The 13647-nt window shown below is 40.6% G+C and overlaps 1 protein-coding gene across 8 annotated transcripts in view; it reads right to left on the bottom strand.

Annotated features, from left to right (window-relative positions):
* Nucleotides 1-13647, bottom strand: part of MEGF10 (multiple EGF like domains 10) — a 174152-nt gene that overhangs the window by 44312 nt on the left and 116193 nt on the right. For all 8 annotated transcript variants that reach the window (XM_021084704.2, XM_085014442.1, XM_085014441.1 and 5 more), the window contains exon 9: nucleotides 6959-7171. In XM_021084704.2, the coding sequence (XP_020940363.2) occupies nucleotides 6959-7171 (213 nt within the window). The remainder of the gene's footprint in view (nucleotides 1-6958; nucleotides 7172-13647) is intronic.

Here is a 13647-nt window from a genome sequence, read left to right as displayed (position 1 = left end):
AAAGCCCTGAGCATCTGTTACAAGCATTACTCAGGAAATACAGCATGAAGAAATACCTAAGCACAACATATTTAGGATGGTTTCTTGCATATAGAAGGTTTGGATTCCTAAGACAAAGGTTTGAATTCTCAGATCTTCTTCTATCTACTTGGATCTACTTATTTGCTCTTTATCCTTGGGCAAAATACCTGGCATCTCCATGGCACCTCAAACTTAACACATCAAAAATGGAGCCTAGGTATAACCACTGTGGAGAACAGTATGGGGTTCCTGAACGAACTAAAAACAGAATAACCAAATCATCCAATAAGCCCATTCCTGGGCATATATCCAAAGAAAACCACAATTTGAAAAGATACATGCACCCCAATGTCCACTGAGGCATTATTTACAATAGCCAAGACAGAGAAGCCACCTAAATATCCAATGACAGAAGAATGGATAAAGAAGATGTGGTACATATACACAATAGAATATTACTCAGCCATAAAATGGAATGAAATAATGTCACTTGCAGCAACATGGATGGACCTAGAGATTATTATACTAAGTGAAGTAAGTCAGAGAAAGACAAACATCATATGATAGTGTTTATGTGGGGAATATAAAAAAACCAACAAAAACGATACAAATGAGCTTATACACAAAACAGAAATAGACCCACAGACACAGAAAACAAACTTAAGTTACCAAAGGAGAAAGGAGGAGAGGAGGGACAAATTAGAAGGCTGGGATTAAGATATATACACAACTATACATAAAATAAATAACCAACAAGGACCTACTGTATAGCACAGGGAACTATACTCAATATTTTGTAATAAACTTTATAGGAAAAGAATCTGAAAAAAAATAGATATATATGCATATATACTGAGTCACTTTGCTGTACACCTGAAACTAATACAACATTGTAAACGAACCACCACCAAAAATCCTTCAGAAAACCAGAGCCCCTGTTCTTCCCCACTTCATTCCCCACTCAGTGTTTTCTCTCAATTACTTCCCATGGAAGCAATGGCACCACCAGCCACTCAGCTAAAACCTCACAGTTAGTTGTTCATGATAACTCCTTCTCTCTCATCTCCCAGGGTGACTTTATCACTAGGACCTAACCCCGAGTCTATCCACATCTCTTCATCTTCAATGTCACCATTCCATGCCAAGGCAAGATCATCTGTCTCCGAAACTCCAGAAAAGCCTTCCAACTTTCCTTCCACTCAGGCCTTGTCACCTAAAAGCTAGATCCATTTCCTTAATACTCTTCAAAAGCTCTCTTTGAAGCCTACATTCGGAATAAAATCTATATTGCTTAATACAGCTTAAATGAATACAATTCATTGCCTAAGCCAGGACGTTTTTAAGAGTGAAGAGGGAATTACTAATAATTACATGAGGAAAATGGCCTAAACCAAAGAGTTCCTGTGACTGTGATGTCCCTAAGTACAGCCTACAGGGCTGCATCATTTAAAACCTTTTCTTTCATAGTTATTCTTTCTCCTTTATTACCCCCTCCCCACTTTTTAGGGCTTCATTCGTGTCTAGAAGGGGAGACTGGATTGGAACAGTGTCGTCGTTTTTTTTTTTTTCTCTTTCTTTCTTTTTAGGGCCACACCTGTGGCACATGGAGGTTCCCGTGCTAGGGGTCAAATCGGAGCTATAGCTGCAAGCCTACGCCACAGACAGAGCAACACAGGATCCAAGCTGCATCTCATGGCAATACTAGATCCTTCACCCACTGAGCGAGGCCAGAGATTGAACCCACAACCTCATGGATACTAGTTGGATTCGTTTCCGCTGCATCACGACAGGAACTCCATCATCATTATTCTCTCTTTATTACCACACTCAACTGCAATAGGTTTCCTTTAGTTTGTAAGAACACTGAGCTTTTTCAACTTCAGGGCCTTTCATGGGCAGTCCCATATGCCAGGAAGGCCCTTTCCCCACTCCTGGCCTAGCTCTTTCTGCCTTATCCCTCTGGGCTCAGCTCGGGTATCCATTCCTTAGAAAATCCTTCCCTGACCACTCACATTTCAGTTGGGTTTCTCCTGCTGCTCTCTTCCATAGCACCCTGCTCATCTCACTTAACACGATCTGTAATCTTAGGGTGTTTTTTTAAAACAATTTTTCCCTGCCTTCCTTTCCCTGTGGACTTCAAGCTCCATGAAGGCAAGAGGTAAGGGTGTTTTGTCACCCGGCCCTGGCTCACGGTAAACACCAACTGAGTGACCAAGTGAGAACGTCACAGTGGATGTGTGGCGGACTCTGATTCCAGGGACTAAGCTTTTCCACACACACCTTCTTTCCCAGATCTCTCCGAGTCATCCAGCAATGTTCAATTATAATCTGTATATAAGCATACAAAGGCCAGATATCCCCTACAGCTAGTTTTTAAAATGTCAAATTTATGACTTAAAAGGAATCACCATGAATGGCAGGGAATGTTCACATGAGTGACTTTTATGATGATACTGTAAGTGGATGCACAGACCAGCAGCTGGCACTCTCGGAGCACTGAATGTGCACGGACTCCACGCAGAGCCATCCATGGGCATGGCTGCACTTAATGCTCACAAGGGTTAGGTATGATTCCATTTCATACATGAGGGAACAGAGAACTCGAAAGAGGAAGTAACTTTTTTCAGTCTCCCCCAGGTAGTGGCAGAATCTAATTGAACCCAGATTTATTTCTTCGTTTTTCACACCCAAGGAAAAGGAAATAGATAGCAGCCTGCCAGGAGGGCTAGATATGAAAAAGAACTGCTAAATTTTAGCTAATAGGGTAAGCAGGACCAATAAAAGCCTGGATTGTGCAAAAAGCAGGGGCACATTCAAGTTTACTTTAGTAAGGCCCTACTATGACAAAAGAAAAAGAAAGAGCTCAAGCGGTAGATTGGTTAAAGTAGTTTATCTGAACATATTATTTTTGAAAAAGACATCTTTTGGTAGGAAGTATTACTTTACATTAAAAAGCAGAAATCCCACTCATGGTATAGACGTAAGTGTTAAACAAAACAGACAGTTCGGGGGACAGGGAATTGAACGACGCTAGAGGCAGAGAGATTGATATTCAATGCCCCCCAGGGAGTATTAGTGCAGCACACTGGTTCTCAGATTGATTGACACCAAAATTAGTAGGCTGCAATTTGTAATTAGATGTAGGAAGCCAGAGCACTTTGGAGGCATTTGATGGGTTCTCATGCAGGCAGCTTAATTGGTAATGAGATTTACGTGTTGTTGTGAGAGCAACAGAGTGGAGGTTGAAGGGTAATATCCTCCTACCTGATTTCTTTCTAAAGAACAGGCTGTTCTGAGTAATATGAAAATAGGATGATACAAAGATAGGGATACCTACCATTTTATGCACATCTATAACTAGATAAAAATATGCTAGTAAATTTTTCAATTTGAGCTATATTGTTACAGGAATTCAATATAACACCAGTTGAATTGGAGTGAATCACTGAACTTCCTTTTATTTGTTTCCTTAGATATTATTAATTTTCAGATGTAGTGACAATTAGGTGGCATTTGCAAATAGGCACATCCTGATTGCCCACAGCTATTAAATGTCCTTATTAACAAGAGCTAATATACATATCCCATGAGGAATCTTACGGAATCTTGAACCTTGTTTTCCTGTTCAAAATTGTTTCACTATAAAAGTTAGTTCTGGGGAGTTCCTATCATGGTGCAGCAGTAACAAACCAATTAGCATCCATGAGGATGTGAGTTCAATCCCCAGTCTCTCTCAGTGGGTTAAGGATCTGGCGTTACCATGATCTGTGGTGTAGATCGTAGATGTGGCTTGGATCCCATGTTGCAGACTGGCAGCAGCAGCTCTGATTCAACACCTAGCCTGGGAACTCCCATATGTTGCAGGTGTGGCCCTTAAAAAAAGTTAGTTTTTGGTTACGAAGTCTAGGTCACAGAGAATGACCTTAGGCTCTGTAATTGTGCTGTAATTTAAAATACTAATATCACTTATAAATACATCTAGTAAGTTCCCCTGTGGTGCAGCAGATTAAAGAGCCAGCATTGGTGCAGCTGTGGCACAGGCTGCAACTGCAGCACTGGTTCGATCCCTGGCCCAGAACTTCCAGATGTTGCAGGTGCAGGCAAAAACAAACAAAAAAAAGAAACAAACAAATAACTAAATGTATCTATATTCATTTCAACCTTATGATGACTTGGCAAAATAAAAATGGCTAGAAATGCTTTGTAACTCCTCCCACTAAGATGTGGAATATAAGGAATCTGGACTTGGTTGTGTTACCTGCTTTGTCTAGAGGGACATTAGCAAACATGACATCATCAAAGCTTTGAAAAGCATTTGCATATTGGGGCTTGCCCTCTCTCTTGCTGCTTTTGGAGCCAGTCAACATGTAGAGAAACCTAGGCTAACCTGTGACATGCTAGAGACATACGGCTTGGTCACTCCCATCACCCAGCCAAATACTAGACATGTGAGTAAAGAATTCCAGGACCAGCCTCTAGTTGATCTGTCAGCTGAACATAGGCAGACCAGCAAAACTACCAAGCTGAGCCCAGCCCAACAAAATCCTCAGCTAATAAATAGCTGCTGTTTTAAACCACTGTTTGAAGCACTTTTTTGTTGTTGTGTTTAATGCCACAAAACTGACACAAAGCCCTACCCAAATATATGGCTTAATATATGTCAATATGTGCATATCCACAGAACTCAGAATTTACCTAAAGACACTAGCAACTAATAGTTTGTATTGCATGAGTTATTAATTATAACAAAGGGTTTTGGGATAAATATACATCATGAATTATGTAATAGCAAGCTACACTTTTGCTTGATTAAATGGTAAGCTAGACTTTCAATTAATATGAGGATTCTATGCCTTTTGGTTCAAAAGGAACTTGGTGTTTCTAGGAATTTTACAGAGGTTCAAGATATTAGTAGATGCAAACTATTGCATTCGGAATGAATAAGCAATGAGATTCTGCCATATAGCCCAAGGAACTATATCTGATCACTTGGGATGGAACATGATGGAGGACAATGTGAAAAAAAGAATGTAAATATATATATTACTGGGTTACTCTGCTGTACATCAGAAATTGACAGAACATTGTAAATCAATTATAATTAAAAAAAACTTTTTAAAGAATAAATGGATGGCTCCAATTGTGAGTTCAAAAAAGAGTCATATCATCAGCAATCAATTGGTTTTAACAGAAATTTATACAAGCTAATTAAAAAAATAGCTTTCATTATTTAGGGAAGCACTTCATAGGTTCATTGTTTTTTAATTTTCTGATTATTTCTTATAAATTATTAGAAGATTTAGTGTTCTTTTGGTCTGTGTGACTATCAAATAAGTTCATGTGATTCTTTGTTAAAGCACACAGGCATACTTACATGTGACCTATGTCAAAATTATCATGGTACTGACATCAAATAACTGTCACCTGTACCTTGCAACTACTCATATGGTGACTAATTCCAACAAAACCAACATTTTCTCTGTTTCTCCAATTCTTCTCATAATAGATTTTTTGGTATAGCTTTATTAAACTATTTGATTTCAGGCTGTGTCTACATACAATGAAACAGCACACTGGCATTAAAATGTCCTTAGCTTTTACTAATAAGGCTTTGCTTTTGCTGGGACAAGACTTATAGTGCAAGAAAGGTAGACAAACTTAGGACTTGTCCCTAACTCTGTCAGTTCCTTCAACATTGGAGAGTTGAAAATCAAACAAAATTCTACGGTTATTCATTTTTACTCCCCAAATGTTTAATTTGTCTTATAAAGAGTAGCGATACATTACAACAAAGCAAACCAGAGGGTGACTAAAGTAGCTTACTAAGTTGCATAAGACATATTAAGACTGGATATGCATATATATGACTGGGTCACTTTGCTGTGCAGCAGAAATTATCATGGCCTTGTGAATTAACTATACTTCAATAAAATCTTTAAAAAAAAGGATGCACTTCTTTGACATGTCCCACTAAAATGTATTCCAGCACACACAACCACAAGTGCATGCACGCCGCCCCCCCCACATACCGTGCAAAGTCCATTTTTTTTTTTCTCCCACCAATGGTTTAAAGAAGGGGCCAACCACAGGCTTCTATTTTGTGCATTTGAGATTTGATGTGGCCACAAGTTATCATTCAGAAGCATAAATGAAGTAACAGCTGTGCTAAATGCAAATAGAGGTAATTCTGGTATCATCTGAACTTCTATATCATGCACCACATTTTTGTCAAACTCAGCTTTTCCAGCAGTATGCAAACAAGGCCCAGATTTCTAAGTGATATGTAACTGGTCCTCGGGGGAGGGAGAGGAAGAAACAGTTGGAAAGATATTTTCAGGGGCAAACAAGGTACAGTAAAGTGGGTGGGACCTTGGTTTCCTGTTCTTAAATTTTTCAAGTGATTTTTGAGCCAAAAGACGCCTGTGAGATCTATGTCAGAGTAGCCAGCTCTGAACACATAGCTCACATGTGACAGCCACATGTGAAACACTTTCACACAACTTCCCCCGGACACTTCCTGACTATACAGATGTCGAGTGAAAGAGGCTGTGGTGAGAGTCCTTTTGTGTTGTTTTTACATACTAAACTGAACTGAACCTGCCTCTCATTGCATCTTTGCTTCTAAGGGAATGTCACAGAATCCCTCTCTTAGGAAAACATTCTACTAACCTCAGCAAGGGAAATTTTTTTCAGTGGCCATTAATGGAGAATAAGATTTAATACCCATCCACAACCATCTAACAATTTTAGCACTTCTGACTTGGACCATTAAGCAGAAAAGGCTTCTGTTTACTTAGTGGTTTCTGCCCAGGATGAGCCAGAGGGTGGAACTCTCTCTGCTGATTCCAAACATGGACACTGCGATGAAAACTTGAACAGGACACAGGAAACACATCGTGTAACAGGACACCTGGTTTCAGGGGCAGTCTATCCTCACCTGTGAGTGTTGTCTGGATGGCAAGGACAATGCTTGTCGCATTTGATGCCGTAGAGCCCTTCTGGACACAGGCGCGCCTCACAGCGGTCACCAGCGAAGCCTGCTTCGCAGAGACACGACCCGCTCACATGGTAACACTTCCCGCCATTGACACACTGGCAGGTCTCAGCACAGCCAACTCCGTAGGTGCCGACGGGACATTCATCCTGGCACCTGTCACGCAGAAGGCAGGAGCGTTAAGGTCGATTAGCCGATGCCATGTGAAAATAAACAGCTGATTCAGATAGGCTCTGTTATGTATACACCGACATCCTTTTGGATCTGCTACGTCTTTAGCGATTGTCCCATTACAGACATGAAAAACTTAGAGATGAATTAGGGTAGTAAATAGCAGTATGACCTGTTTCAAGAAATAGCAAAAGCAAAGCTGAAATAAAATTATGAGCTTAGGACAGGAAGCATGTTTTATACCACCTAGTCCCTGCTCGAGGTATACACAGTGCTTGAGCAGGTGCCAGGAAAGAGAAAATAAGTTGCCCCAGTGTCAGCCCCAGCTCATCATTACAATACATGCTTTCCCCCTTTCAAATGAAACCTCTGTAGCAAATTTGAAACAAAATGTTAATTCTCTTGGCTTTCCCTTTGGCATTAATTTTTAATTTCAGCCCTGTGTCTGCTCTTTTCAAAACTGAATGGCAACCATTGCTTCTCATTCACAAAGTAATGTAACTAATAAACAAAGTCCTTCTTAGATTGGGGAAAGTCTGAGCTCCCGAAATCAGGTGTCCTCAGTTTCAACCTGGGGCGCTCCTGCCAGGAGGTGGTCAGGAGGCTGAGAGTTCTCACAAAATTGTTGTTAAGAGAGGTTTTGTCCTCCGCTGGGACAAAGGACTACCAAATGACAAGGAAAAAAGATCAGATCTCAAAAATTCACTTAACTGCCTTTCAACCAGTGGCCTTAGAGTATGGCCCTGGTGTGAGGATATGTTCTGGGTAAGTTGGATCTGGTGGGAAGCTGAGTTGCTGGAGGGAATCCAGAGGGGAAAGTCATCATGGCTCAAGAATGCATGACTAGCTAGCGGGCCACCCAGGTTTCTCTCTGAGCAGGCAAGGTGACTTGATGGGACTTTCTGTAGCAGACCGAGCACTCTCTGCCAAGGGAGAGGGAGCTGGGGTCTTGACTAGCCAGAGCACTGCCACCAGCAGGGTACCCTCTGTGAGTCTTGGTGGCCACTTTCCATGTGGCTCTCAAGTCACGCCAGACCCAGAGTCCAAGATGTAGGCCAGCACTGCATTTTTTCAGACGGCTACAGGCAAGCGGCAAGTGCATGATAATGAATCCAAGAGGATTTCAAAGCTACTGCAAAGGGGCTGAAAAGCAAACATTTTCCACAAGACTCTGCAATATTTTTAATGATAGGCTGTGAGAACTAACAATACCAGGGCTGCATGGGATTCTATTTAAGTGCAGAGGAGAAATCTTGAGAACCCTTTGCTATTTTTCTGGTTAACTCTGGCTCTGGTACAGATGGAAGGAAAAGGGCCCCTTGCAAATTTGGTTTCACAGAACGCTAGACATCTTTAGGTTTGTCAATAAGCAAAGGCTTCAACTGCTCCACAAAGCATTAGGAAAGTTCTGGAGTAACTGAACGGAGTTGATTTAGCATAAAATCATATATATGCTGTAAAGTTACACGAGTATATCTATTTTTAGACCAGCAAATTTTTTAAAGGTACTCTTTTTTTCTTTTTTTTTAAACTGGCAAGAAGCTTTAATAAGCCAAGTCACTTAGTTTACTCCTTAAAGATGTCAACGTTAGAGAAAGAAATGCTGTAGGACAATCATGGGCCTCCTTGTGGCTCTGCTCAAGGCTGGCAGACAACTTTGCAACCTGTCTATCCAGACATCCTAGCAAGTCAGTACCAGAAAAAAAAGAGAAAGATACATTCCAAGTAAATAATGTCACTAAAACAAACCCAATGGTTATGCTTTGGACTCCAGGATTTTACCTCAGGAAAAAGCACAGCTCTCAAAGGTAGAAATGGGAAGTGTGGAAGTGTCTGCCACCAAAGGACAGTGAAGCAGGGTGTGTATTCGAGCCTATTTGGCAGAGACTTCCTTCTCTCTGAGAAAAGAAAATCCAAAATAGCTGGTCCTGACCCATGTTTACCTTTCCAACCTAAAATTAAACACACTACTAAGTTTGTATTTTGAATGGTCAAAGCCATTTGAACTTTACTTAGTAAAGTGGCTTGTAAAGGTGAGTTCGTATTTCTGCTTTCTTTTATTTTTATTCATTTTTTTTTGTAGGGACCTTTTTTTTAAAATTGTTATTTCCCCAATATAATTTTTTTTCTACTGTACCGAATGATGACCGAGTTACACACACATGTATATGTTCTGTTTTCGCACATTATCATGCTCCATCATAAGTGACTAGACATAGTTCCCAGGGCTACACCGCAGGATCTCATTGCTAATCCCCTGCTTTCTTTTAAATCAATGCTGCACCCGTAAGAGAATCTTGTTACTGTAGGTTAAGTCTGTTGCTACCTAGCACCTCCAGAATGGTAGGATATCTTTCTAGAAGTAGGCATTTTCCATCTTGAAAATAAATGCAATCGTGAGGTAGTTTACATACACCCTTCTGATTGGCTGACTTAAAAGTCTTTGGTGGAGTTCCCATTGTGGCTAGGTGGAAATGAATCCGACTAGTAATCATGAGGTTGTGGGTTCGATTCCTGGCCTCACTCAGTGGGTTAAAAATCCAGCATTGCTGTGACCTGTGGTGTAGGTCGCAGACGTGGCCTGGATCCTGTATCGCTGTGGCTGTGGCATAGGCCAGCAGCTGTAGCTCTGATTCGACCCCTAGCCTTGGAACCTCCATTTGCCGTGGGTGCAGCCCTAAACAGCAAAAGAAAAGGCTTTGTCAAGAAGTCTTATCTCCCTTTTCGGCTTGTTTTTCTAAAACAAGTATCATTTTCCAACAAAATTTATGCCCTTACTGTTGCTTTTGTGGTTCCATGTGGCATAAATAAAGCTACCTTAGAAGTCTTTAAGAGAGGAACTATTTTCTTAGAAGTGACGGCAGGGAGGCAGATAAAAATACAGCAATAAATACTGGTCATGGTAGGAATATGAAAATGCAAACTTTCTATTTTATTTTTTCTAGATTGTGAATAATACACTGTAATTGAGAAAAATGGACAAGCATTAAGTAGAGATACACTAATAAAACATGACATCAATATCCAAACCAATGAGGGTCACAGGCTTGTTTGAATAGTATTTTGGTTATTATACTGCATCTCGCTGTGAACTTTGGGAGAAGGAAGTGAGCAGAGCAGGGATGCCAGCACCCTCTTTCTCGACTGTCCTTTTGAGCCTGGCCCTCCAGAGTGACAGGAATAACTGGACTAAACCATGATTTAGTGTGAAAGGATGGCATTCCTCATTAAACCTGGATCGACGGATCGGCTTCCTGCCTTTCAAATACCTGAAACTGCTGCTCTGGGGGAAATATAAAGAGCACTGGGAAACAGCCAACTTTTCCACAGTCCTGGATATAGGAAAGTCCATGGAAGACTAATTCTGTGTCCCCCAGTTCTCAGCTAGAATTTCAGACTTTACCTTCCTCGCCCACATCCCTCTTGAGTGTTGGTTAGGAAAGAATCCAGCACAGCAGGCCGGTCCTAGGCTTCATGTTAACAGAGCCCATAATTGATCCACGATCCTTCCACCCAGCTAACAAGCAAGGAGCCCCAACCACGTACACAGACACATGCTGGGCCGTCCAGGGCCCCTGCTTGATGATGCCATGACAACCTGTCAGCATTAAGAACACTTTTTTAACCCCTTCAGAAGAATTTTTATGAGGATCTGGAAAGCATCTTCTCTTCCCTCTTCCTTGGCTGTGCCATATTACATTTCCTCACCACACTTCCCACAAACCCTACAGCCTATTATGTGGGTATCCCATGAGCTGCCTGCCTGCCTACGAGATGCTTGTTCTGTTCCCTCTCTGGCTGGGAGGGCTGTCCCCACATCCTGTGAGAGCTCTGGGGCAGCTGCCCTGGTAGTACCTGGTTGTCTCAGGCCCGACCTCAGTGATCAAGTTACGCTGACTCTTCAAAAAGAAACTGGCAAGACATGGGCCCCTCAGCTGCTTTTCCTATACCTCTGGCCACAAACTGTCCCATGGCCACTCACTGTTTCTCTTTCACAATGACAAATGTGCTTCTTGTCAGTGTGTGTGTGTGTGTGTGTGTGTGTGTGTGTGTTTGCCTGTTAACCCTAGAACCCAGATGATGAGAGTATAATTGAAAACAGGAGTCATCAGTTCATCAGAAAAATAACAATTATAAGAACAACTCAAGAAGCAGGTTCCCTCTTCACTACTCTTTCTCTGGCTCTCTGCCTGCCTTGTTTCAAACCTAAAATTCACTGCAAAATTATTGTTATTCCCTTTCCCTGTATCCTAAATAAGATGAGCATAAGCCTGCCTTGTATGTTTGTTGATTTCGTGTTGCCTCAAATTTGACACTAAGTCCCTACAGGGAAAGAAAACCTTACATTAAATTTTTCAGTGTCCAAAAATACTACACAAAGCTATTCTTTAGGACTTTGCTTGGTCCTGTGCCTCTCCTATCCTGGCTCATCCTTCTACATTCAAACATTAATGCCACACAGATCCAGGAGTCATCTCACAAACTTATCTATCCAAAATATAACCATAAGCCAGGATGTAGGTCACAAAAACTGAGCAGCCCATTACATGTTATAAAAACCATAGTCTAAAGGTGTCACGAGTTCATTATATCAAAAATTAAGAAAAAATATATAACTATTAAGAAAGGATGAAATAAACTTTCATGGAATTAAACAGATACTACTAACGAAAGTTACCAATAAAAAGAGGGATTTAAAAAAAAAAAGCTACTCAAGCATGAAAAAGACAGTTTACTAAAAACCATTAACAAACATTATGCTGAAGCATTTCCAATAAAATTAGTAACAAGACAGGCATTGCCACTCTATTTGTCAATGCTCATTTAATTTTAATGCAATGCAACTCAAGAAAATGAAATAATCATTAAAATTATTACAAATATTGAGAAGAGACTAACTTCTCTTTACTTGCAGATGATGAAATAACATCAGTGTTTGCTAAAAAATAACATGAGAATTAAATAAGAAATTTGGTTGAGTGACTAAATAAAAAAATGAACATCCACAGGCAAGTTATTCTTTATCCAGAAATATCTAATTAAAAACTTAAATAGGATTTTTTAAAAAACACAAAATACTTAAAAATCAATTTAACAAAAAAGTGCAGAGTCTAAGCAGAGGAAAAAAACACCCTATACTATCTTATTAAAAGTCCTAAAATTACACCAGAATTTTCAAAAGAAAAAAATTAGAGAGGAAGGTAAAGGACTTACTAGGTCATGGATATCACAGAAAATAGTGATAGCTAATACTCACATAGTTTCTAGATTTCACTCAAATTAATAATAGCTAGTATACACAGTTCTGAGAAATCACTTAACTATAATAATAGCTAATATTTCTGTTTCAGCACTGTTCTAAATGCTTAATGTATTTATTTAATCCTTACAAAACCACCCTAGAGGAAAGCATGATTATTATTTGAACACTGTAGTTGAGGATGTTTCCAAGAATGCAGTTTCCAAAACCTTTGTTTTGGGCTATTATTCTCTTCTGCCTCTCAAGCCTCTTTCTCTAATTTTACACACATAACTGGTGAGCTTGATTATCTAGTCTTCCAGGATTTAACGGATTAAAGAGCAAATTAGAAGCCACAGGGTGAGCAAAGCACTCCGGGAAACACTTTACCACCTAATACAAAAAAAGGGCCAGCAGTGGGTGTAAAAACTACACACGACACAAGCATCATGTGGGACCAAAGAGCCCCGTGAGTCCCACCAGATCTGTCTCTATCACCACTGCACAACGAAATGACTGCTAGGCTTAAGAGTATATGGCATAGTTCTGAGGCTAGGGGTTGAATCAGAGCTATAGCCACTGGCCTACACCACAGCCACAGCAACTTGGGATCCGAGCAGCATATGCGATCTACACCACAGCTCATGGCAATACCAGATTCTTCACCCACTGAGCAAGGCCAGGGATCAAACCCATATCCTCATGGACACTAATCAGATTCATTTCTACTGCGCCAGAGCGGGAACTCCCTATGCCTGCATACTTTTTAAAGATACCTATGGCGTTCCCTTGTAATGCCCTCAGTTAAGTATCTGGTTTTGTCACTGTAACAGCCTGGGTCACTGCTGTGGCCCAGCTTTGATCCCTGTTCCAAGAACTTCCACATGCCTAAGTACACATCCCATTTTAAATTACATCTATCCCCAAATCTTTATAATGTAAAAAGTTTTGGTTTGAAGTGGTTGTCCTAGAGTTCCCATTGTGGCTCGGTGGGGTAAGAACCCAACTAGTATCCATGAGGATATGGATTCGATCCCTGGCCTTGCTCAGTGTGTTAAGGATCCAGTGTTGCTGTGGCTACAGTGTAGACTGGCAGCTGCAGCTCCAATTCTACCCCTAGCCTAGGCACTTCCATATGCCACAGGCATGGACCTAAAAAGAAAAAAAAAATGAAGTGCTTGTCCTAAACACTTAACTGTATAGAACTCATCCATCACGGGTT

Source organism: Sus scrofa, chromosome 2 (genome assembly GCF_054392235.1).
Source record: "Sus scrofa isolate SSC_HxYL_T2T_F1_AM1 chromosome 2, Sscrofa_HxYL_maternal_Yorkshire_Landrace_v2.0, whole genome shotgun sequence".
Taxonomy (NCBI): Eukaryota; Metazoa; Chordata; class Mammalia; order Artiodactyla; family Suidae; genus Sus; species Sus scrofa.
Note: the sequence above shows the minus strand (reverse complement) of the source record. Positions and strands in the feature narration are given on the sequence as shown.